The sequence below is a fragment of the Panthera pardus genome, unplaced genomic scaffold (assembly GCF_024362965.1).
Source record: "Panthera pardus isolate Hobbes unplaced genomic scaffold, ASM2436296v1 HiC_scaffold_24, whole genome shotgun sequence".
NCBI lineage: Eukaryota > Metazoa > Chordata > Mammalia > Carnivora > Felidae > Panthera > Panthera pardus.
In genome coordinates, this window is record NW_026526810.1 from 90,448,087 (window position 1) to 90,471,511 (window position 23,425).

Sequence of the window (23,425 nt, forward strand, 5' to 3'; positions counted from 1 at the left end):
TCAAGAAGCAAACTGGGATCTAATTGAAATTGAGTACCCTAGCATTACAAAGTGAATTCTACTTATAAAATGGCAAAAAATGTCTATTTAGCCTTTATTAGCTTTCTGTATCTATTATTTAAAGCTTCCCTCCCCCCACCAAAAAAAACTGGTAGCATTTGGGACCTCAACTTAACTTTTCTACCAATTCAGACTTGAACTTTCCAAAGAGGGAAGACAAGATACTTATTAAGTAATATTAACTTAATATTTAATTTCACAGATAATTTTGAAAAATCAAAATTCTTAGATTTTAAAACAGAAGTTAAATACTAAAAAGCAAAGACATACCACTTAACCAGAATAGCTGACATGTGTCCTATTTGGCCAAAGCTCCTACTTTGGGATTTCTTTCAAGAACATTAACAAGGCAGGGACACCTGGGTGGCTCAGTCAGTTAAGCGTCCTACTTCAGTTCAGGCCATGATCTCACGGTTCATGAGTTCGAGCCCGTCGGGCTCTGTGCTGACAGCTCGGAGCCGGGAGCCTGCTCTGGCTCTCTGCCCTTCTCCTGCTCATGTTCTGTCTCTCTCTCAAAAATGAATAAACTTAAACAAAATTTAAAAAGAGAACACTGACAAGGCAAACTAAGACGGTTGTTTAAATCTTTATATACTTTTTGATTTTTTAAAAATTTACTTGCTCTGCTTATACTTCCAGGAAACAAGATGAAGTATTATTTAAAAACTGAGTAAAATGGTAAACATTTATTCAAAGATAAAGATTCTGGGGCGTCTGGGTGGCTCAGTCAGTTAAGCATCTGACTTCAGCTCAGGTCATGATCTCACGGTTCATGGGATGAAGCCCCACAGCGGGCTCTGTGCTGACAGCTCTGTGCTGGAGCCGGCTTTCTTTGGATTCTGTGTCTCCCTCTCTCTGCCCCTCCCTGCTAGCATTCTCTCTCTCAAAACTAAACTTAAAAAAAGGATAAAGATTCCTATTCATTTTGAACACTGACTAAATTATGAAATACATTTGTCATTTTATTTTAAAATACTGAATTGTTTCATGAACATTTCCAATTCAGCATTTTAAAAAACAAGCACATAAACAATTATTATGCGTTAATCACCTTGGGCAATGATTTTATTACATCCCATCGTTGTAAGCAAGGCTCACAGTTTTGCTTTGTTTTAATTGAAGTGTGACTGACATACAACATTATTATAGTATTACTAACTACAGTCACCATGCTGTACGTTACATCTCATGACTTATTTTATAACTGGAATTTTGTACCTTTTGGCTCCCTTTACCAATTTCACCTATCCCCACCCCTACCCCCCCATCTCTGGCAGCCACCAATTTGTTCTCTGTATCTATGAACTTGGTTTTTGTTTTCATTTCGATTTCACCTGTGAGACCATAAGGCATTTGTCTTTCTCTGACTTATTGCACTTAGCTTAACACCCTCTAGGTCCATCCATGTTGTCTCAAATGGCAAGACTTCATTCTTTTCTCTCTCTCTCTCTCTCTCTCTCTCACACACACACACACACACACACACACACACACACACACACACCCCTTCTTTACCCATTCATCTATGGATGCATACTTAGGCTATTTCCATATACATCTTGGCTACTGTAAAAACTGCCGTAATGAGCATGGAGGTGCATGTATCTTTTTGAATTAGTGTCTTCATTTTCTTCGGATGAATATCCAGAAGTGGAACTGCTATATCATATGATGGTTTCTATTTTTAACTTTCTGAGGAAACTCAACACTGTTTTCCAGAGTGCCTGTACCAGTTTAATTTCTACCAACAGTGCACAAGGTTCTCTTTTCCCCACATCCTCACCAATGCTTCTTATCTTTTTGAGAAGAGTCATTCTAACAGGTGTGAGGTGATATCTCATTGTGATTTTGATTTGCATTTCCCTGATGATTAGTGATGCTGAACCTGTTTTCATGTGTCTGTTGGCCATCTGTATGTATTCTTTGGAAAAATGTCTATTCATAGCCTTTGCCCATTTTTAAATCAGATCATTTGGGATTGTTTTTGCTACTGAGTTGTTCAAGTTTTTTAACAAACTATAATGTGCATAACTTTAAAATACTACTATTTAGTTTCACCAGAAATGAGAGGTAATGTGAGAAGAGAATGAGGGGAAGGGAAAGTAGGATTCTGATGACCAGCTTTCCCAGGAATCTTGCTTCTGTTCTGGCTGTCGGCTGCCACTAGCTACAGACTTGTTGAGCAAAACGTGCATCTGTAAAATGAGTTAGCGGGAAGGCTGAAATTCAGACACAGACAGGAAAACATGGTAACATGCATCATCATAATATCTGCCTGCTTTTCTAGGGCAGTCCTTATGTCTGAACAAAGAGATGGAAAATGAAACTAAAACTCAAAATGGTATCATCAGTATTGTTTATTTTCAATACTAATCACTAGTAAGTCCAACTTTATTTGAATGTCACCATTTGTAAGATGGTGCCCATATTTAATAAGTATCTACTATTTAATAATAAATATTAAATAAATATTTAATACATTTCTAATGATATATAGAAATGATTTAATCATTCTTAAAAATAATCATTTGCCTGTGTACACAAGGGGCAACAAAAATATAGAGACATAGGAAGGAATGCTGACATTTTCTTTTTCTACTAATTTTGTGGCTAATTAAAAAAAATTTTTTTTCTGTGCTAATCTATTATTATTTTTAACTCTAAGTTTCACTTTAGAATTTTTATGAGTATTAGAAAGAGTTACAAAAGCAATCTGTTTCAGTAAAATTTTAAATATAATATTACAAAATTAAATTGTGCCAGGAAAGCCAGTAAATCTGTAATAAAATTCAGAACTCTACTATTAGTATAAACTTCAATAATCTATTTTCACCTGGGGTAAAAAGTATTATTAAGTTTACAGCTGGAATATCATTTACTTAAGAAAAAAAGTCTTGTTTATGTTTTACCAGACAGACGTAAGTTTTTCTAAGTCATACTGGCAAATAATTATCTTTTCATGTCTAAATACAATTCTAAACCAGCTCATCTGTTATATCAATACAAGGAAGCACTTTTGTATTATACTGGCTTTAGTGCAATTTTTTTAAAAAGCTGCTCAGTGAAGAATTCATTTCTGAAATACAGCTGTCTCCAGAATTATTTGACGTATCTGAACTGAATGCTGGGAAAATTCATTAGCATACCATCATATTTTTTACCTAATCATTCCCTTAAGTCTGTTCCAAAAATGTGAAAGACATCATCTACTTTGGCTTTACTAAAAATGCTTGAAAAAAAAAAGGATGCACAAATCTGTGCTCAACATGAAAACATTTTTTAAAAAGAAGCAAAATACAAAAGAAAACAATTCACAAATAAAATATAATGAAACAACCCCCATGAATAAAATCTCAGTCACAAACAGATTAATTCCTAAAATTCTAAAGCACAGATGATGAAAACAAATGAAACTATTTACTAAAATGAAAAGTGCATATTTAAAGTATAAGAAAAACTTATAGTTGTTATTTACTAAATTTACTAAAATTGCTATTAATCATAAATTGATCTCTGAAGATATAATAAATATTAAGTCCTTATTTTCTGAACATCACAGCTTAGTGCTCGCTTCAGCAGCACATATACTAAAACTGAACATCACAGCTTATAGAAGATAAGCAGTATTAGTGCCACAAACAATCAGGCAAGACCTACAGAGGATAAGTACCAAGATGGCCTTACAGTTTTCCCTAACATACACAGAGAAAATGTCTATAGACTTTTGAGGGTAGAAGAAGAATGTGGGATATAAATAGTTCTGTATCTAGTCAACTGGTCATTTTTTTTTTTATTTTTTTTTTTATTTTTTTACACTGTAAGTCTACACAACAGTTGGTCTCATGGAGAACACTGGAATAGCTTAGACTTTCTTCTTATAGCAAGCTCAAATTGTATCAGACAACTCTGATCAGTCTAGTCAATTGGCCATTCTTATTCAAAGGCAGAAGAAAGACATTTATAATATTCATTTCTACAAAGACTATTTACTGATATATATATCAGTATATATATATATTATATATATATATACTGATATATATAATGCGCTATATTATACTGTTTCAGATGCTGAAATAAAACAATCAAGAGAAACTACTACATATTTATTTATATTTATTACACAAATACATATATATATATATATATGGAAAGCATCAGGCACTCACATGTCCTATGCGGAGAACTAAAATAACAAGGGCTACCTTTAGATTAGGTAGTCAGAAATTGGTCCCTCTGATGACATGACTTTTAAGATGAGATGTAAATGACCAGAAGCCTTCTCCTCAAAAGATCATGAAACATAGTACTTCAGGTAGGATTTAGTTTAATTTTGGACTGTTTAAATAAAAAGAAAATGGAAGCAGAGTAGAGAAAGGAAAAAGATACATGATGAGCTCAGAGTAGACAAGGCAAATCATGTAGGGTTTTATAAGCAACGTTAAAAATGTGAATATTATTTTAAGTGGATTTGAAAGCTTCAGCGAGGTTTTAAGCAGGAGAGCACTATGATCTGATTTGTGTTTAAAGGATCACTATCACTCCGGTGGCCTTGTGGAAACTAGATGGTGGCAGATGGGAGGTGTGGGAGAGGAAACAGGGAGACCAGGAGGGTAGAGAAGATGATAAAGAGAAGTAGACAGATGTAGGATATGTTTTAGAGGCAGAGTTGAAGAAACCTGCTAACAGACTGAATGGAATACAAATAAAAGAGAGAAATCAAGGACAATGGCTAGATTTTTGGCTTAGCTAACAGCTTATCAAAATGGGGAAGACTGAGGGAAGAGCATATTTGGGTTGAACAATCAATTTGTGAATTCAAATTATACTATCCCTAATACGTAAAGAAAAATGTATATCATGATATGATCCATTCTATTAATATCTGGTACAAATAAAGCCAATAAGAATGGCAACGACATGGCATAAAAAGACCAATAGCGGGTGCTGAATCCACTGAATATACAGCGGGCACCAAATCCACTTAAATATAAAACTAAGTCCAAATAATTGGTATGTTATAATTCTTAAAAGATATGCAGACTAATGCACACTCATGCTCCAGTACAATAAAAAAAAATTCTCAGGCTAAAAACTCTAAATACACTAACAAATATCTGAAAATTGGGAGATTGAACAGGCAGGAGGATATAAATATGTAAAATTCAACATCTGTAAACCTTGAAGTCAATGACTTTCAGTTCTTAATAAACCAAAAACACACATTTAAGCACGTTATTCAAAGTCTTACAAGCCATCCTCTGTTAAAGAGGGTTGTTTTTTTTTTTAATGTTTGTTTATTTTTGAGAGAGAAAGAGACAGGCAGAGTGCTAGTGGGGGAAGGGTAGAGAAAGAGAGGGAGATACAGAATCCTAAACAGGCTTCAGGCTCTGAGCTGTCAGCACAGAGCTCGAAGGGGGTGGGGCTCGAACTCACTAACCATGAGATCATGCATGACTTGAGCTGAAATCAGATGATTAACTGACTGAACCATCCAGGTGCCCCAGCCATCCTCTGTTAAAACTAGACTTTGTACCTTTCAAATTATCAGCAGTAAAAATAAAAGAGACCTCTAGCCATAATATTTTTAAAGCTTCAAAAAACATTAAAAAACAAAAACCACATTAGAAGATCAAACATCTCACTGAACAATAATAGTGATAGACTCATCTATTAAAAGGAGAAAAGATTTAGATAATCTAGGGTTTATAAAATAAAACTCAATATAATTAAGAGAAACATCTAAAAACCAATGAAGTTTCAGAAGGGATTAAAGCAAAAACGATAGGCCCAAGTATAGTAGTAGCTCTACCCATTTGTTATATGCCACACAAATATAAACAAAACAGGAAGCTGGCAAGCTCAACGTTTCAAAGAGCACTAAAAATAACAATTTTATCACAAAAAGTATGAAAAACTGTCTGCCAGAGAAAAAATAAATAAGCCCAGTAAAATCAATGGCTTACTTAAGTATCAACAGTAACTAACTAGAAAGTGTAAGTGGGGGAAAATGTCATTCATAACAGTAAGAAATATCATAAATATGAATTATGTGGCAAGTTATAATACTTTCCTGAAGACCTGAATTTTAAAAATTCTTCCTTTTGTCAAAATGCCAAATTAAATGCTAAATTAATCTCACAAGCATTTTTCTCTTCGATAGAAATGATTTAAGGTCTCCTGAAAAAATATTATGTAAACAGAAAGGAAATAACTGAAAAACAAAAGCAATGAAAATTATAAAATGCAGTGAAAAGTAAGAGTCATCAAAAACAGGGTAGTAGTGAACAAGGAATAGGAGGAAAAAAACAATCACTGGAACAGAAAACAAAACCCATGGTTACTTGGAAATTTAGTTTATGACAATCAAGGCATTTCAAACCTGCAAATAAAGGACAAGAGTCTGTAATAAACAGCTTTGGGAAACTGTCCAGCCACTTGAAAAAGAACAAACCTAGCTAGGGCTCTCCTTCACCCCTTAGAACGAAATTGTTCCTGATGGGGCAAATATATAAACGTTGGAAGAAAAGAAAGGAAAAAACTAGAGGAAATTACAGTTAAGTAGTTTTAGAACTGTCTAGTAGAAAAGGCCTACGGAGGAAGAGGGGAATAGAGAAAGGAGGACTGACAAATTTATCTAGGAGGAAAAAAAACCACTTCCACACAGAAAAGGAAAGTATCACAAGAGCAGAGTATGAAGAGAGAAGACAAACTGGAGAAAACCGGAAAAACATATGAAGAGTCACTATTCTCAAAGTGCAAATGGCATTTAAAAATCGATAATAAAAGACAATTTGGTAGAATTCAGTAAAACATAACTATAGGCAAAAAAAAATATGAAAATGATCAAGTACTAAAATCACATTATCAAACATTTATTGAACTTCTATATTATTCTTCTTGGGGAAAGAATTTAAACATTAGTCAATCTTACATATGAATGAACTCTGACATAAGGTCAGCAGCTTTTCAAACAAAGGAATGAGAACTTCCTACCTTTCATTAATTTATGGTTCCAACAATTAATCCCCGTGTGTTAAATAACATCATATGATGATATATGTTTCTTTTTTATGGCTTATTGAGAACTCCGTATAGTAGCATTTTAAAAAACACATTCATTAATTCATTACATGAACAATACTCAGAAGTAAGTTGGTTGAGTGTCTGGCTTCAGCTCAGGTCATGATCTCACAGTCCGTGGGTTTAAGCCCTGCTTCAGCCTCTGTGCTGACAACTCAGAGCCTGGAGGCTGCTTCAGATTCTGTGTCTCCTTCTCTCTCTACTCCTCTCCCATTCATGCTGTCTCTCAAAAATAAATAAACATTAAAAAAAATTTAAAAAAAAGAAGCTATATTCTCAACTCAAGTAAACTGTGCTAAAACAAGCCCTCACTTAGGGCAGAGAAGGAATGAACATCTTTATTTCCTCCAAGAACTCAACTCATTCATTATTTGGACTATCACCGTCCCCTGAACATAACTGGAATATTTATTCAAGTGACTCCTCCAGAAGAGGCAAATACTTGCCTAGTTCTGTTCTATTCTCTTCTATTTGTGTTAGTGACATCCCTGGAAATCATTTATTACTTATTAGATAAAACTTAGTAGCAGAACTCTCAAAGAATATCACAACAATTTCTAATACCCAGGGGGAAAAAAGGATACTGTGCCTTATTTGAAAGCTTATTTTCAAAGCGTTGCAGCACATGCTACCCTCAGTAATATCTCTCTTATGAATCATACACTTAATGATCAAGATATTGTATTTGAAATGCAGAAACATTTTATATGCTCAAATTAAGAAACTGATGTAATTACAGTCACACAATTATTCTACATGTTTAAGTTTATGAAGCAGCAAATGAACAGATCACCAAATATTCACCTACCCGGTCAAAAATTACTACTCTTCATCCCAAAGACATTTTTTGTAGAATTAGAAAAACCTATCCTAAAATTTATATGAAATCTCAAGGGACCCCCGATAGCCAAAACAATCTTGAAAAAGATCAAAATTGGATGATTCACACTTCCCGATTTCAAAACTTACTACAAAGCTATGGTACTCAAAATACTGTGATACTGGCATAAAGACAGACATATGGACCAACAGAATAGAATAGAGAATCCAGAAGTAAGCCCTTGCATATATGATCAAAGATTTTTTGACCTTCAACCAAAAAGATTTTTTACAAGGTTGCTAAGACCATTCAATGGGGAAAGGGCAATCTTGTCAACAAATGGTGCCTGGAAAATGGATATCCACAAGCAAAAAAATCAAAGCTGAACCCTCACCCAATACCAAATACCAAAATTAACACAAAATGATCAAAGACTTAGTAAGACTTAAAACTATAAAGCTCTTAGAATAAAACATAAAGCAAAGCTTACTGACACTAGATTTGGCAATGATTATTTGGGCATGACCAAAGGCACAGACGACAAACGAAAAAATAGACAAACTGGACTTCACAAAAATTTTAAAATTTTATGTACCAAAAGACACGATCAACACAGTGAAAAGGCAACCCACAGAATGGGAGAAAATATTTTCGTATCATTTACCTGACATGGGGTTAATATCCAGATTACACAAAGAACTCCAAAAACTCAACAACAAAGAGACAACCCAATTCAAACATGGGCAAGGACTTAAATAGACATTTCTCCAAAAACGACATACAAATAAGCAAATGAAAAGATGCTCAGCATCACCAATCACTACAGAAATGCAAACAAAAGCTACAATGAGGTACCCCCATACCCATTTGGATGACTGCTATAACAAACAAAACAAAACATAAAAATAACAAGTGTTGGTAAGGATGTAGAGAAATTGGAACACTTGAACATTGTTGACAGGAATGCAAAATTGAACAGCCACTGCAGAAAACAACACGGTGGTCCCTCAAAAAATTAAAAATAGAATTACCATATGATCAAGCAATTCCACTTCTGGGTATACACTCAAAAGAAAAAAAGCATGTATGGAAGAAATATTTATATGCTCGTGCTCATACAGGAGCATTACTCACAACAGCTAAAATGTGGAAACAACCCAAGTATCCATCAATAGATGATTGGATAAATAAAATGTGGTATATACATTCAATGGAAATGTTTAGTCCTGAAAAGGAAGGAAATTTAGACATATGTGACAACTGGATTAGTCCTGAGCCTTGACACTATAGTAAGTGAAATAGGCCAGTCACAAACACACCAATACTGTATGATTCCATTTACATGAAGCATTCGGAGTAGGTAAATCACCAAGACATAAAATGGTGGTTGCCAGAGGCCAGGAGGAGGAGGGGAATGGGAAGTTATTATATAATGGGTATAAAGTTTAAGTTTTACAAGATGAAAAGAGTCCTGAAGATGGATGGTGGTGATGGTAACACAACATCATGAATGTCATATTTTATAACACTGTACATTTCAGTACACTTAAAAATGGTTTTGATGCTAAATTTTCTGTTATGTATATTTTACCACAATAAAAAAACTGGAGGGGTGCCTGGGTGGCTCAGCCAGTTAAGCGTCTGACTCTCAGTTTCAGCTGAGATCATGATCTCAGGGTTTCGTGAGTTCAAGCCCCATGTCAGACTGTCACTGCAGAGCTGCTTGGGATTCTCTCTCTCCCTCCCTCTCTGCTCTTATTCTGCTCATGCTGTCTCTGTCTCCCTCAAAATAAGTAAATGAACTTAAGAAAAAAAAACTACTACTTCTCTCATTAGAAACTCTTAGGTTATCAAAATAACAAAATTATTTCACGTTTTACAAAGTTTTGTTTTCAAAGCAAATTACTCAGTCTGTTTTTTTATTTTTAAATTTTTTAAAGTTAATCTCTACACCCAATGTGGGGCTTGAACTGACAACTCCGAGATCAAGGGTCACCTACTCTACCAACTAAGCCAGCCAAGCACCCCTATTCAGTATGTTTTAAAGCAAACAGCCTTCTGATACACAGAAGTGTTGGAAAAAAAAAAAAAGAAAGAAAAAAGAAAAGCATTAGGCTAACACCAGAATTATTAAACCTAAATCAACCAGCCAAGGTATAGCTGACATATAAAATACCATTATCCTAAATATCGTCAAATATCTCACCCCATCAATGAATACTTTCTTAATTAAACTCTCATAAGAGCTAAAACTGAAGTTCAAATATTTCACAACCTTAAAAAATTACTTTAACAATGTCAATATGTCTTCCAATTTTTGAATGTACACGTTTCAAATTTTATTTCACAACAAACTTCACATCAAACTCATCTTTAACTAACAACCTCCAATGAGATTTAATGTAATCATATTGGAGATATTCTACTGCCCTGGCAACATAAAGATTTCATTCTTGGAAGAAGGGAAATAAGGAAAAAAATATAAAAAATGTTTTTTATATTTATTTATAAACTACACTAGAAAAGTGTTCAAAAATTGTCTTAAGAGTTTTAATACATACCAGGCTCCAATTTGATAATTTTTACTGCAGCCAACTCTCCTGTATGAATATTTCTAGCCTAAAATGAAAATAAAAATGTTTTTAAGTTTGTTAATTATATAAAAGTATGTGACACTATGTTCACTAATTGCTTAACAACCATGCTTTTAACAGAACTAAAAAACAAAATCTTTATTTCCAATAAAATGAGTATATTCATTTTTGCATCAAAGAAAAATATAGAAAAGATACACACACACACACACACACGCACACACACACACGCACACAGTTAGTGACCTTTAGTCCCACCACTCAAAAATGGCTATTGTCTTTTCTCTCTTTTTTTAAAGTTTTATTTATTTATTTTGAGAGAGAAAAAAAGGATGTGCACGCATGAGCTGGGGAGGGGCAGAGAGAAAGGGAGAGAGACCATCCCAAGTAGGTTCCATGCTGTCAGTGTGGAGTCTGATGTGGAGCAAAGTCACCAACTGAGATCATGACCTGAGCGGAAACCAAGAGTTGGATGCTTAACCAAATGAGCCACTCAGGTGCCCCCAAAATGGCTACTGTGTTTTCTTTATACTAGAAATAATATTTTTGTTAATTAAAAAATACTCATTGTTTTTATATATTTTGTAAGTATAATAATAGATCATTATGGGAAAATCTAGAAAAGCAAGTCATCCATATCTTACTACCCAGGAGAAAAAAGTTAACATATAGATAGTGTGCTTCCTTTTTTGCCCCGTGTAGATGCATGTGTATGTGCTGTAGAAGATGATGCCATCACAGTTTTCTACAATGTGATTTGTAATGCTGCATAATTTTCTACTGACGGGATAAAGACTGTATTTCACTAATCTCCATCTGAACATGGAGAATTTTAACATTATTCTGTAGTTATAACTAGAGAGATTAATATATCTTAGCTTTGTATCTATCCACAGCCTTATTTCCTTTAGATAAATTGCTAGAAAACAAACCATTCACTACTTAACAAAATGTCATGCCAGACTTATTATAAGTAGTGCTGCAATGATTAGTGTGCAAATATTTTGGCACATATCAGAATTTATCATTGAGGCAACCTACAAGTGTAATTGTTCGGTCAAAGGTATGTGGATTTTAACATTTATTTACTTTTGAGAGAGAGAGAGAGAGAGAGCGCGAGAGAGCAAAAGGGGGAAGGGCAGAGAGAGAGAGAGAGGGAGGGAGACACAGAATCCGAAGCAGGCTCCAGGCTCCATGCTGTCAACACAGAGCCCGATGCAGGGCTCGAACCAACGAACCGTGAGATCATGACCTGAGCCGAAGTCGGACGCTTAACCGACTGAGCCACGCAGGCTTCCCAAAAGGTATGTGGATTTTAAATGAATATATTGCCATATATTGTTTTTATAATATATGAATTTATACTCTCACAAACCTTGGATGTGAAATCTGTATCTGTCAAGTTCTATTGTAGGTACAAATTTGTATTCTGTCTTTAAAATATCTTTCTCCATGCTATACATTACTTTAAACGGCCACATAATAGTCTATATAATCATTCTCCCTTATTGCTAGACATTAAGAACGCCACACGTAGTCTTTTCATTATTTAAGGTTATTTTTTTCAAATGGATTCTAGGGATGGAAATTAACTAGGTCTAAGGGTATGAACATAAGCATTTAAGGCCAGGGGCTCTGGGGTGGTTCGGTCAGTTGGGCGTCCGACTTTGGCTCAGGTCATGATCTCGTGGTCTGTGGGTTTGAGCCCCGTGTTGGGCTCTATGCTGACAGCTCAGAGCCTGAAGCCTGCTTCGGATTCTGTGTCTCATTCTCTCTCTGCCCCTCCCCCACTTGTGCGCGCGCTCTCTCTCTCTCTCTCTCTCAAAAATAAATACATGTTAAAAAAAAAAAAAAAAAAAGGCCATTTAAGGCTATCAACACATACTGTCAAAATAGTCCAAAAGCATCGTACCATTATGTCGTCACTGTGAATATGAGTGCTCATTTTCACTACACCCTGTGGCATACCATATGTGGAAATGCACTTTAATAATTTATGACACCTTTCACTTACTATGTTAGATTCATATGTACATTTTCATACTTAGCATTAAAAATAAGGAAGGGGCATATTATAAAACAGGAACGTAAAATTATACCAATTTGCTGGATTAAATAAATCACATTATAAGAGGAAAGAGGAAAAAAGGGAAAGGAAAAGAAGAATGTAGGGAATATAGCCTTCAAAGGAATACTTTTAGATATGACATATAGAAGATGAGAAAAATAATAGAATGGGGGAGAGGGGTACAGAAGGAAAATCACAAACAGAAAGGAAGAAGTAAAAAAAGGATTTTCTACAGCAGAAGTCTCAAATATTTTGTGACAAGAAGTTCATATTTTCCTCATCTCTCATGGTAAATAGTGTAAGGAGGGGTTTGGCAAAGAGTGAACAGACATTTTAACTCCCCCCATATAATTTACCTCTCCCCCAAACGCAAACGCATTTGGAGAAATGGGAACAGGTCAGCCAAAAGCCTCATACCATAACTACCCTCTCCTCTTTCTTGCCCTTGAACAAAAGAATTGTCTGTTAGTGTCAGGTCTTGTCCCAGTTCCTAAGATCTTTCAGCATTTCAGTCCTCCCATGGGTTATAGAAAATTATGTGCATATAGATTTAGGCTGTCCACTGCTCAACTTTTCACATGCCAGCAAGATTCCAGTACAGAAAACATGGCCAGAAGTTATAAAATAAGTAGTAATAATTGACCTCTTGGGAATCTTGTTCAGTGGGTTTTAAATGTGTATTAGAAGACAAATTCCATGATAATGATGCATTATATTTGTAATTTGTAATTATACTTTGGAGGAACTCTCATATTCATTACTTAATTCTATTAAAGACACAGCTCAGTAAAGTTGGGGAACTTGCCCAAGGCTATGCCTGCTGGCCAGGGGCAAGAGAAGGAGTTAGAACCTAGTAACTATATTGTGATGTCAAGGTTTCACTGCTTCTTTCAATAGATGAGAACTTTTTAAATCCAACAGGTACAAGAGGAAAGTATTAATTTCATAGTATTTAATAGACTTCAGGGGTGACTTTTGTTGAAAATAAATGAATCATATTTTACATTAAATTATTTCCTATAATAATTTCCAATATAAGAGATTGTGAATTCTTACATATCTGAAAGTCTTAAATAATTTGAGACTTGAATTTGATCCAAGGAAAAATATTATTAATTATTTTAAATAATCTGGAAAAAGCATTCCAAAATGTTTAAAATCCATCTTAGAGGATTGGGAAAAATATCAACTGACAAGACTCAACTAATTCTTCTTGTAAGGCTACTGCATTATAATCTGGCAAACATAATCCACTTTCATCCCTGCATGTTGATACATTTCCTGGTTTTCCCTCTTTCCACATCTAAGTGATAATTTTTTAAATTTCACTGGAATCTTATAGAAAACAGAAAAAATCTATGGACACATAGTGAAAGTTTACACAGTGGAAAGAAGATTTAAGTATAAGAGACATAGATGGCACAAGAAAGTAACATATATGTACACTCACAAAAAAATTGCAGTTGAACCATTCAAAGTTCTAAAATTCAAGTAAGGAATGAAATGTTTAACTCATGTGACAGTGATAGATGCTGACATATCTCCAGCAACAAAACATTGTCAGGGTATTCATTACTCCAGTTTTTCAAGCAAAACAGGCATTAGGGCAATGCACTCTGCCAGTCACTAGAAACCAAAAGAAAATATGAGCCCATACTTCACAATTACAGACTCTCAAACGAGTGCCAACAGCATGAAAAGATCTAATATGCTTCTCTGTGAGTGTGAAACAATTAATTCCGATTTTAATCAGATTAACCAGAAGCAAAGGACTTGGTCTCTTACTTAAAAACACTGTCCTCATTTTGGTACATTCTCTTTCCCCTGCCCTTCTCCACATTAGCCTATTTCATTTAGATTTCTCCTTCATGAAGCAATTTAGGTATCACCTCCTCCAGGAAGTCTTGCCTGATATCCCAAGGCTGGATGAAGTATGCTCTCTTCTTAGCTGTGGGCATGATGCTATAAAGAACTGTGCCATAGGCAGATGCTCTAAAAAGTTGTTGAATGGACAATTAAGACTGTAGGAAGATTATTACTCTCTTTACTTAAAAAATAAGGATAAAATATTAAAATCCTCCACACCTAGACAGTGCTACGAAACTGACAATATACTGCTTTAAATTATCTTTTATGTTGATTCATTTTCAATTTTTATTATGATGCATTAAATGAAGTATTTTGGAGAAAAATTTTATTTGTAAAAAAGTACTACAAAGTAATATTTTGTTTTAAAAAAGTCAATTATAAAATGGCAGTCCCTCTCCTCCCCATTTCATCCCCCTGAGGTAACTACTGTTAACAGTTTAGCGTATATCCTTCATGACTTTTAATTAGGTTGATTCTCAAGAACACATATACTGACAGTTTAGTAGTTTCTTACAAAGCTAAACATAGTCTTTCCATATGATCCAGCAATCTCCACTTCTGACATTTACTCAATTAAGTTAAAAACTTAATCCACACAAAAATCTGTACAAGAATGTTTACAGCAGGTTTTATTCATAATTGCCCAAACTGGAAGCAATTTAGATGTCCTTCAACAGATAATAATAAATTATGGTACATTCATACAATGGAATATCATTTAGTGATAAAAAAAATGAGCCATCAAGCCATGAAAAGATATGAACCTTAAATGTATACTGCTAAGTGAAAGAAGCCAGTCTAATACCATATGATTCCAACTACATGACATTCTGGAAAAGATAAACTAATAATACGGGGATCAACATCAAGATAAAACTATAGAGAGAAAAAAGAACAATGGTTTCCAGGGGCTGGAGCAGAGAGTGAGGAACAGGTAAAGCACAGGGAGTTTTTAGGGTGGTGAAACTATTCCATGTGAAGCTGTAATGGTAGATACAGGTCATTATGTATCTGTCAAAGCCCATAAAACTACAACACAGCAAGTGAATCTTAATGTAAAGTATGGACTATAATAATAGTATATCAACACCGGTTCAATAATTATAATAAATGTACCACACTGATGTAAGATGCTAATAAAAGGAGAAACTGTGTGGGTACGTGGGTAGCTGGGAGTAGATGAAAGTCTACATACTATCTGTTCAGTTATCTCTAAATCTGAAACTGTAGTAAAAATTAAGTCTATTAGTTACTTTTTAAAGAATACATATAAAACTATCTTTTTAAGTATATACTTTCAGACACATTTAGGAGTCAATTTTTATGATTAAAATCAACATAAATATGTTGTTTCAATTTAATAAAACCAAAATAAAGACACAAGGATAAAGAACACCTTGTTTTGTGTTTTTTTCGTTTTTTAGAGATTCTGAGGCGCTCAGAAAGAATCAGCTCCTTGGAAGATATGAACTGCAGAACCAAATAAAATAAAGATGGTGTTTCAAAATTCAGCTATACAACGCAGAAGCCAAAATATACGCAGTGACAGAAGTAAAGAGTAAAGAAAAAATAGATACTAAAACTCCCACTTATAGGATAAATACTTAAACGCCAGTCTCCACTTTGAAGACATCTGTTCTCTCCAAATGAAGAACTGATGGGCAAATTTTTGTACTCTGTAATTTTCCAGCTGGATTTTTAAAACAGAGAGCAGTACCAGGCTCTTTTATAATAAAAGGCAAAGAGGCTTTCAGGAAAAAAAAAAAAGATCTAAACAGAGACTTACAGATTGAATTTACTAAAGAGATCTTTCAGAAGTTTAACTATATAATTTCACACTATAATCCAGAAGAGTCATACATAATACTGGTTTTTGAAATCCAACATTTCCCTCCAACAAGTTAAATGTGATATTCTCAAGTATTTTTGTTTTCAACTTTAATACACAAGAATGTGAAGATCCTGCGTTATGTTTATAAAAGGAAGTAATGGAAGTACCATGGTACCGCTACAAAAAGGACCTAAATATATTTCTGATTCCTGTTTATTTTAGTAGGTTATTGATATTTGCTATGTTCAGTCTTAGAAGTATACTAATCACCCAGAACTCTAATATTACTATAGCTTATCTATTATTTAACTCTTAATTAGGAATTGAAATTACTGGGTGGGAAAAGATAAACTAATAATAAATGGGATTAATATCATGATAAAATCCATGAAAGAATGCTTCCTGTTAAATTAAGTTTCTATTCTCATTGCCAATGCATTTCCCTTTAACCTCTTAATCAGCATTTCCAAGTCAATTTACTACCAGTGAAGTATTTTAACGCAAACTCTCCTGTCTTGGATTTTTTAATTCATAGTAAAAGTTACCCTGAGATTTCCATTTGCACAAAGTGGGGGGGGGGGGGGGGGAGTAAAGATGCTGAACTTCCTAATTCAGCCATTTCTATTTCAACAACACCATGCAGCTGCCAGTTTTATCAGCTATGAACTTCTTCATATGCTGTGAAATTTAAGGTGACTAAAAATAAAGGAAAAGTCTTGTGTCTAGACATTTTACCTACAAGTTTTCAAGGAAGAATAGGAAGATATGACTTAATAATGAACATTACACCTCCGTAATCATTAAGTTAGAAGAGAATTTTTTTTAATTAAGTCAAAAAATGAAACATAAGTAATGACAGTCACCATGAACATTCAGCTCTTACATGCAACTTTACTGTTCTTCATATTAGACCCCTCATCCTATCTCCAATTAACTTCCTTCCAGCATATATTAAGGCCACAAAACTTTTCTGTAAGGCCAATTGGGAGCACCAGTTTTAAACATGCCCCCTTCCTCCAAAAATATTCTTTAACAGAACAGAAAATCCAGACATCTCAAAATTTAACAAGCTATCTCTAGTGACCAGTGATTATTCCTCAGAATCAGGATTAAACATCCTAGATTTAAGAATATGAACTATGGGGAGCCTGGGTGGTTCAGTCGGTTGGGCATCCAACTTCAGCTCAGGTCATGAGCTCATGGCTCATGAGTTGGGCTCTGTGCTGACATCTCAGAGCCTGCTTTGGATTCTGTCTCCCTCTCTCTCTCTGCTTCTCCTCTGCTTGTGCTCTCTGTCTCTCTCTCTGTCTCTCTCTGTCTCTCTCTCTCTCAAATGGAAATAAATAAACATTAAAAAAAAAAGAATATGAACTATGATACAAAAGTAGCAACACAGCATCTATAAGGTTTAAAGAATACAAAGTCCTGGTTTATCCACAAAAGAAGTAAACAATTATGTCATAGTCTATAAAACCTTTATACCTAAATCTTTATGGAACATTGTTTTTGACTGGTTCAATTCATTGAACAAATACTACTGAATACCTACTATGTGCCAAGTACTGTTGATACTGGAGATTTAGTGAAAGAAAACAGTTCCAGGCACCTGGGTGGCTCAGTGGGTTTAGCATCCAACTCCTGATTTCAGCTCACACCATTGTTTGTGGGATGCAACCCCACATCAGGCTCTGAGCTGACAGCACAGAGCCTGCTTGGGATTCTCTCTCTCTCTCTCTCTCTCTCTCTCTCTCTGCCCCACCCCTGCTCGTGTGCATGTGCGTGCACATGTGCATGGGTGTGCATGCTCTCTCTCTCTCTCAAAATAAATGAACATTAAAAAAGAAAAACAAAAACAGTTCCTGCCTTCCATGACTTTTATCAGTTGGAGAGAGATGAAAGTAAAGAGTACCATACAGTGTGAGAAATGCTCTCAAAGGTGATACAAGACAGCACAGCGGGGGTTCTGAGCCCACTCAAAGCTGGCTGGAGAAAGCTTCCAAGAGAAAGTAAGTATAAGCTGAGACCTGGTAAGAAATATTGGGGTTAGGGGGAGCACGGTATGATGGTGGTGGTGGTCATAAGTGATTATGGAAGAATTCCAGGCAATGGTGTAAAGACAGGAGAAAACATGGGCATCTAAAAGAAGTAAAAATATCTTGTGTTAAGGGAACCTAAGAGGGAATGGTAAGACATAAGATTCCTCTGAAGCTTAGGACAGACTGTTTCACTCACTATTCTCTTGTAGCTACCATCTACTACTTTCTTGGTCACCCCTTCCTTGTTCATTTAAGATTTTGTAGCCCCTGGTTCACAGTCTTCCTCTCTACCCCTTCTCTTGCCTCCAAGAGAAGTCTTAGAGACTTCAACATCAGATTTACTTCCTGACTTTTCATTGACCTCCTATCTGCATCTTGATTTCAAATACTATACATCCTGATGATGACCTATCCTTTCAGCCCACTAGTCCTTCTGTTCTTATCAAAGAATTCCCCTAGGGCTACCAGGCACCAATTACATCTTAATTCCCCACACTCTCCCTAAACTGTCAGGGTTCCATGGCCTATCATTCCACTGACACTCTCTTACAAATATCCTTAATTTCCTTCCCATCTTCCCCTCTGTCACAGTAGCCTGGCAAAATCCAGGCATCAGATTAAACCCAATCATCCACTAATTCCATACTGGTTTTGAATAGCTAAATGTTGTTGGGGGAAAAAAATTTACAAAATCATGTCAGCTGGTCTTGTTTTCAAATCGTAACACAGATCTCAAACTACAACTTCTCTAGTAGGTTTGATTTTCCACTCTTCATAAGGACTATTTTACTCCTCTTTCTTCAAACCTTCAATAATGCCTCAGCCTCTTTATTACTCCCTCTTCTCTTACCTATCCTGAATGATGATGGAATTTCACCTTTTCTTTATCTAAATTCTCCTATGTAGTCTATGGCTTTAACAACCATCTCTAGGACAAATCTCTCCTTACTCCTAAACCCATGGAAATCTGCCAAGCATCTCAACCTTAACATGTCTAACACAGAACACTTGGTTATCCCTGCTCCATAAACCCATTCATCCCTATATCTTCCCAATCTAAATAAAATGAACCGCATCCACTCAGTTCCTTAAATCCAAAACCCAAGGTCCTTCTTCATTTCTTTCCTTCACATTCTTCACATCTGATATATCAGCAAATCCTGATGGCTTAAAAATATAATCAAATCCATCCACTTCCTTTTACCTTCTCTGCTATACTCTAGTCCAAGCTTGTCTCCATTAGAAACTGGTAAATTATTTAATGTGAAATGCAAAGAAACAGCAAGCCTAGGATAACCCCTACTTTCTGGAATGCACAACTGAGCAGACAGTGTGCTCCCATTCACTAAAATGACAAACATAGGAAGATGAACACGTCTTATGGGGGGAGACAGGAAGGCAGTGAAGGGGCATAGATGAAGGGCTCATATTTGAACATATTTAAATTTTAGGTTCCAATGGAAACCTATCAACTAGTGAGAATGTGTAAGCCACTTAATAGATACCTCCTGAAGCACAAGAGCTAACCTGGATTTGAGCCAGATTTGGGCATCATCGACATTACTGAGTCCAAGCAGTTAGATGAGATTACTTAGGAAGAAAATGGAGAATAAGAAAAAAATAAAGTCAAGAATAGAATGCTAAAAAATTACCCACATTAAGGGATAGTGAAAACAGACAAAACTACAACTAAAACCACTCCAGAGATACTATTCTATTAGAAGCTCAGTTTGGAGAAACTCCTAGAAATCATCAATTCAACTTCTCTCTGAAAAACAATTCTCTTCTACTTAGTCTAAATACAGAAATCATTTGGTCAATGTGATATTCATTTTTAAGATAACTTTAGTTGTATGAAGGCTTTTTTATGATAAGCAAAGTCTACTTTCCTATAGTTTCTCCTCAGTGGTCCCAGTTTTGGTCTGTGAGAGAACACTGATTTAGTATATTTTTCCTGCTGTGACAAATTTCACATATCTAAATTACTAATTTATTCAGTAAATATTGAGTCCCTACGGCAGTCAGGGGCTAGGTTCTAATTTTAACCCTCCTCAGGAAAAAAAAATATATATATAAAAGCTCCCTTCTAACTACAAACATCCAACCCCTTCAAAATGCAACATACAGATTCATCACCCTTCCCATCATTCCAGATACTATGTACTTTGACTAAGTGCTCAGAGTTTGATATCCAACAAAAATGACAGCAGTTGTAACATTAGATTCATAGCATTAAAGAAAATTTTTTTGAATTTCTATAAACTTATGATACTTTTAGAATTTAAAAATAAATGTTGAAAATGTTATATTCAAAATAGAATGCAATACTTTATCCTTTGACAAGAGCAAAGTAAAGTGCTTCATTTTATTTCTATCATAAATCCTTTCAGGAAAAAAGGGAGGTTATAAATACTAGATATATTACACTATGTAAGTTGTTATATAAATTTCAAGGAAACTGGTTCCAATAAGACTATCAAATTTATGGGAACAAAATATAATAAGGGTAGATCCACTTACAGCCTAAACTCCACATGAAAATTTAAAATAAAGATTAGTCATTCATTATTTTAATATTTTTCTCAGTGAGGGGTACCCAGGTGGTTCAGTTGGTTAAGCGTCCAACTTTGGCTCAGGACATGATCTTGAGATTCTTGAGTTCAAGCCCCGTGTCGGGCTCTGTGCTGAGAGCTCAAAGCCTGGAGCCTGCTTCAGATTCTGTGTCTCCCTCTCTGTCTGCTCCTCCCCCACTCGTGCTCTCTCTCTCTCTCTCAAAAATAAACATTAAACAATTTCAAATTTTTTTTTCACTGAGCACCTCTCATGCATCAGGTACTTTAGATAGGCAGGTAATATTGCTGGAGCAAGAGCAAAGAATTACAAAGATTTACCTGCCCTGTTTGAGTTTCAATGGGACAGATTTTAGATAGCACCTAAAAAGGAACTGACTGCTTCTAAACATAGTATGTCCTTACTGTCTAAATAAGTTAAATGACTATTTGTCAAGGATAGGTTATGGGACACAAGCACTGTGGGAGAAGTTTCTGCCAACTCACCAACTCCTTAATTTTTGTGGAGTAAGTATTTCCAAGCTGCCTTCCACACACAGTTATACAGGTCTAGACAGGTGCTCCTGCTGCCATAGAAAGAGACTGTATTGCAGGGTTTCCCTGAAGACATATTACCAGGCAGACAGATTCAGAGCCTGAGGCCTTCCTGTTTAGGTCACTCCAAATCTGGCCACATGACTTAGATCGCAGGACACACTAAAGACTTAGCCTGTCAGGACACTTACTTGTCTGTGAAAACTGTTTTCCTAACCCTTTCTTAGAACAGATTGATTTTATTAAAAGGAGACTTTCATCCAAAAGATTACCTAAATTGAATTAATTATCTGCAAGTCCTAATGGCAAAGAAAAAAAAGGGCTTGTGTCAAGATTACAAGAGGTAGGGAATCACTGTTGGTGGGTGCAATGTTTTTGCGGAATAACTGGTCGAAACTCACTAAAACTTCAAAAAGCTTAGAAAATTTAATTCTAGAAATTTACTTAAAGAAACAATATTCTTTTTTTTTTTTTTTTTAAACGTTTTTATTTATTCTTGAGACAGAGAGAGACAGAGCATGAACGGGGGAGGGTCACAGAGAGAGGGAGACACAGAATCTGAGGCAGGCTACAGGCTCTGAGCTGTTAGCATAGAGCCTGATGCGGGGCGCGAACTCATGAACCCCGAGATCATGACCTGAGCCGAAGTCGGATGCTTAACCGACCAAGCCACCCAGGCGCCCCCCCAATGTTTATTTTTGAGAGAGAGCACGTGCGTGCAAGGGAGACACAGAGAGAGAAGGAGACAGACAATCTGTAGCAGACCCTGCACAGAGCCGATGTGGGACTCAAACTCACAAACTGTGAGTTCATGACCTGAGCCGAAACCAAGTGTTGGACGCTTAACCAACTAAGCCACCCAGGTGCCCCTGCGATATATTATTAAATGAAAAAAACTGAATTATCATACATATATATACACACACACACACTATATATATATAACGTATATTGCATGTGATTCTGTGTTTTTATATACTATGATTTATGTATATACCGTTAATGTTAGCTTTTAAAAGTCTACAAAAATATCTACAGCAATGTTTATCTTTTGGTAAAGAAGATAGAGGTAATTTTTCATTTCTTCCTATATCATAGTTTTCTAAAAATGGGTATGTTGCTTAAAATGTATTTTAAAAATAAAAGGTAGGAAAGAAGGCTATTTCTGCCAAGGCAAGGAAGAGAGAGGCACAATAGGAAGGAAGGCAAATCCTTCCTACCCTTGGATCTATGCTACTGCAGAAATAATAATAGGAAATTATTCCTGGAAAAAAAACTGCTAAGAGACCCAAGCATCTCCATCATCTAATACAATTAGTAGCTGAAAAACTTAAAATGTAAAAGTTGTTAATAATTTACTGAGGGGCACCTGGGTGGCTCAGTTAAGTGGCTGACTCTTGATTTCGGCTCAGGTCATGATCTCACAGTTCAGTTTGTGAGTTTGAGCCCCACATCCGGCTCTATGCTGACAATGAAGAGCCGACTTGGGATTCTCTCTCTCTTCCTCTCTCTGTCCCTCCCCTGCTTGCACATGTGCATGCATGCACGCACTCTCTCTCTCTCAAATAAAGAAATAAACTTAAATAATTTATTGAAAGTTACATCTGTTAAAATAATTTAAGACATGCTTACATTGGATTCTCCCTGATACTGGTAAGGACTAAAAAAGTGGGGCAGGACAGCACAGGACACCTAAAAAAGGAGGTACATGTGTGTGCGAAATAACACACCGGTTCACAAGACAACACTAAAAGTCACATCCTTCTCAGGCAGTCCTGTTTACCTTAAATTAGAGGCACACAGAAGTAACTAGCTAATGCTATCTGCCTGAAATAATTAGTGTTTTGTTTATTTTAATTTATAATAGCATTATATAATACAGTCTATTGGACTCAGTTAACCTAGATAACAATAACCATGAGTCTAAAGTTCAGACAAAATGAGGGCAAGAAAAGGCACA

At 35.5% G+C, this 23,425-nt stretch overlaps 1 protein-coding gene across 4 annotated transcripts in view; it reads right to left on the bottom strand.

Moving 5' to 3' along the window:
• MAP4K5 (mitogen-activated protein kinase kinase kinase kinase 5) overlaps positions 1–23,425 on the bottom strand; it is a 110,066-nt gene that overhangs the window by 76,480 nt on the left and 10,161 nt on the right. For 3 of the 4 annotated variants that reach the window (XM_053889400.1, XM_019451855.2, XM_053889402.1), the window contains exon 2: positions 10,525–10,582. The exons of the other annotated variant lie outside the window; for it this stretch is intronic. In XM_053889400.1, coding sequence (XP_053745375.1) covers positions 10,525–10,582 — 58 coding nt within the window. The remainder of the gene's footprint in view (positions 1–10,524; positions 10,583–23,425) is intronic. 4 annotated transcript variants of the gene reach the window in all.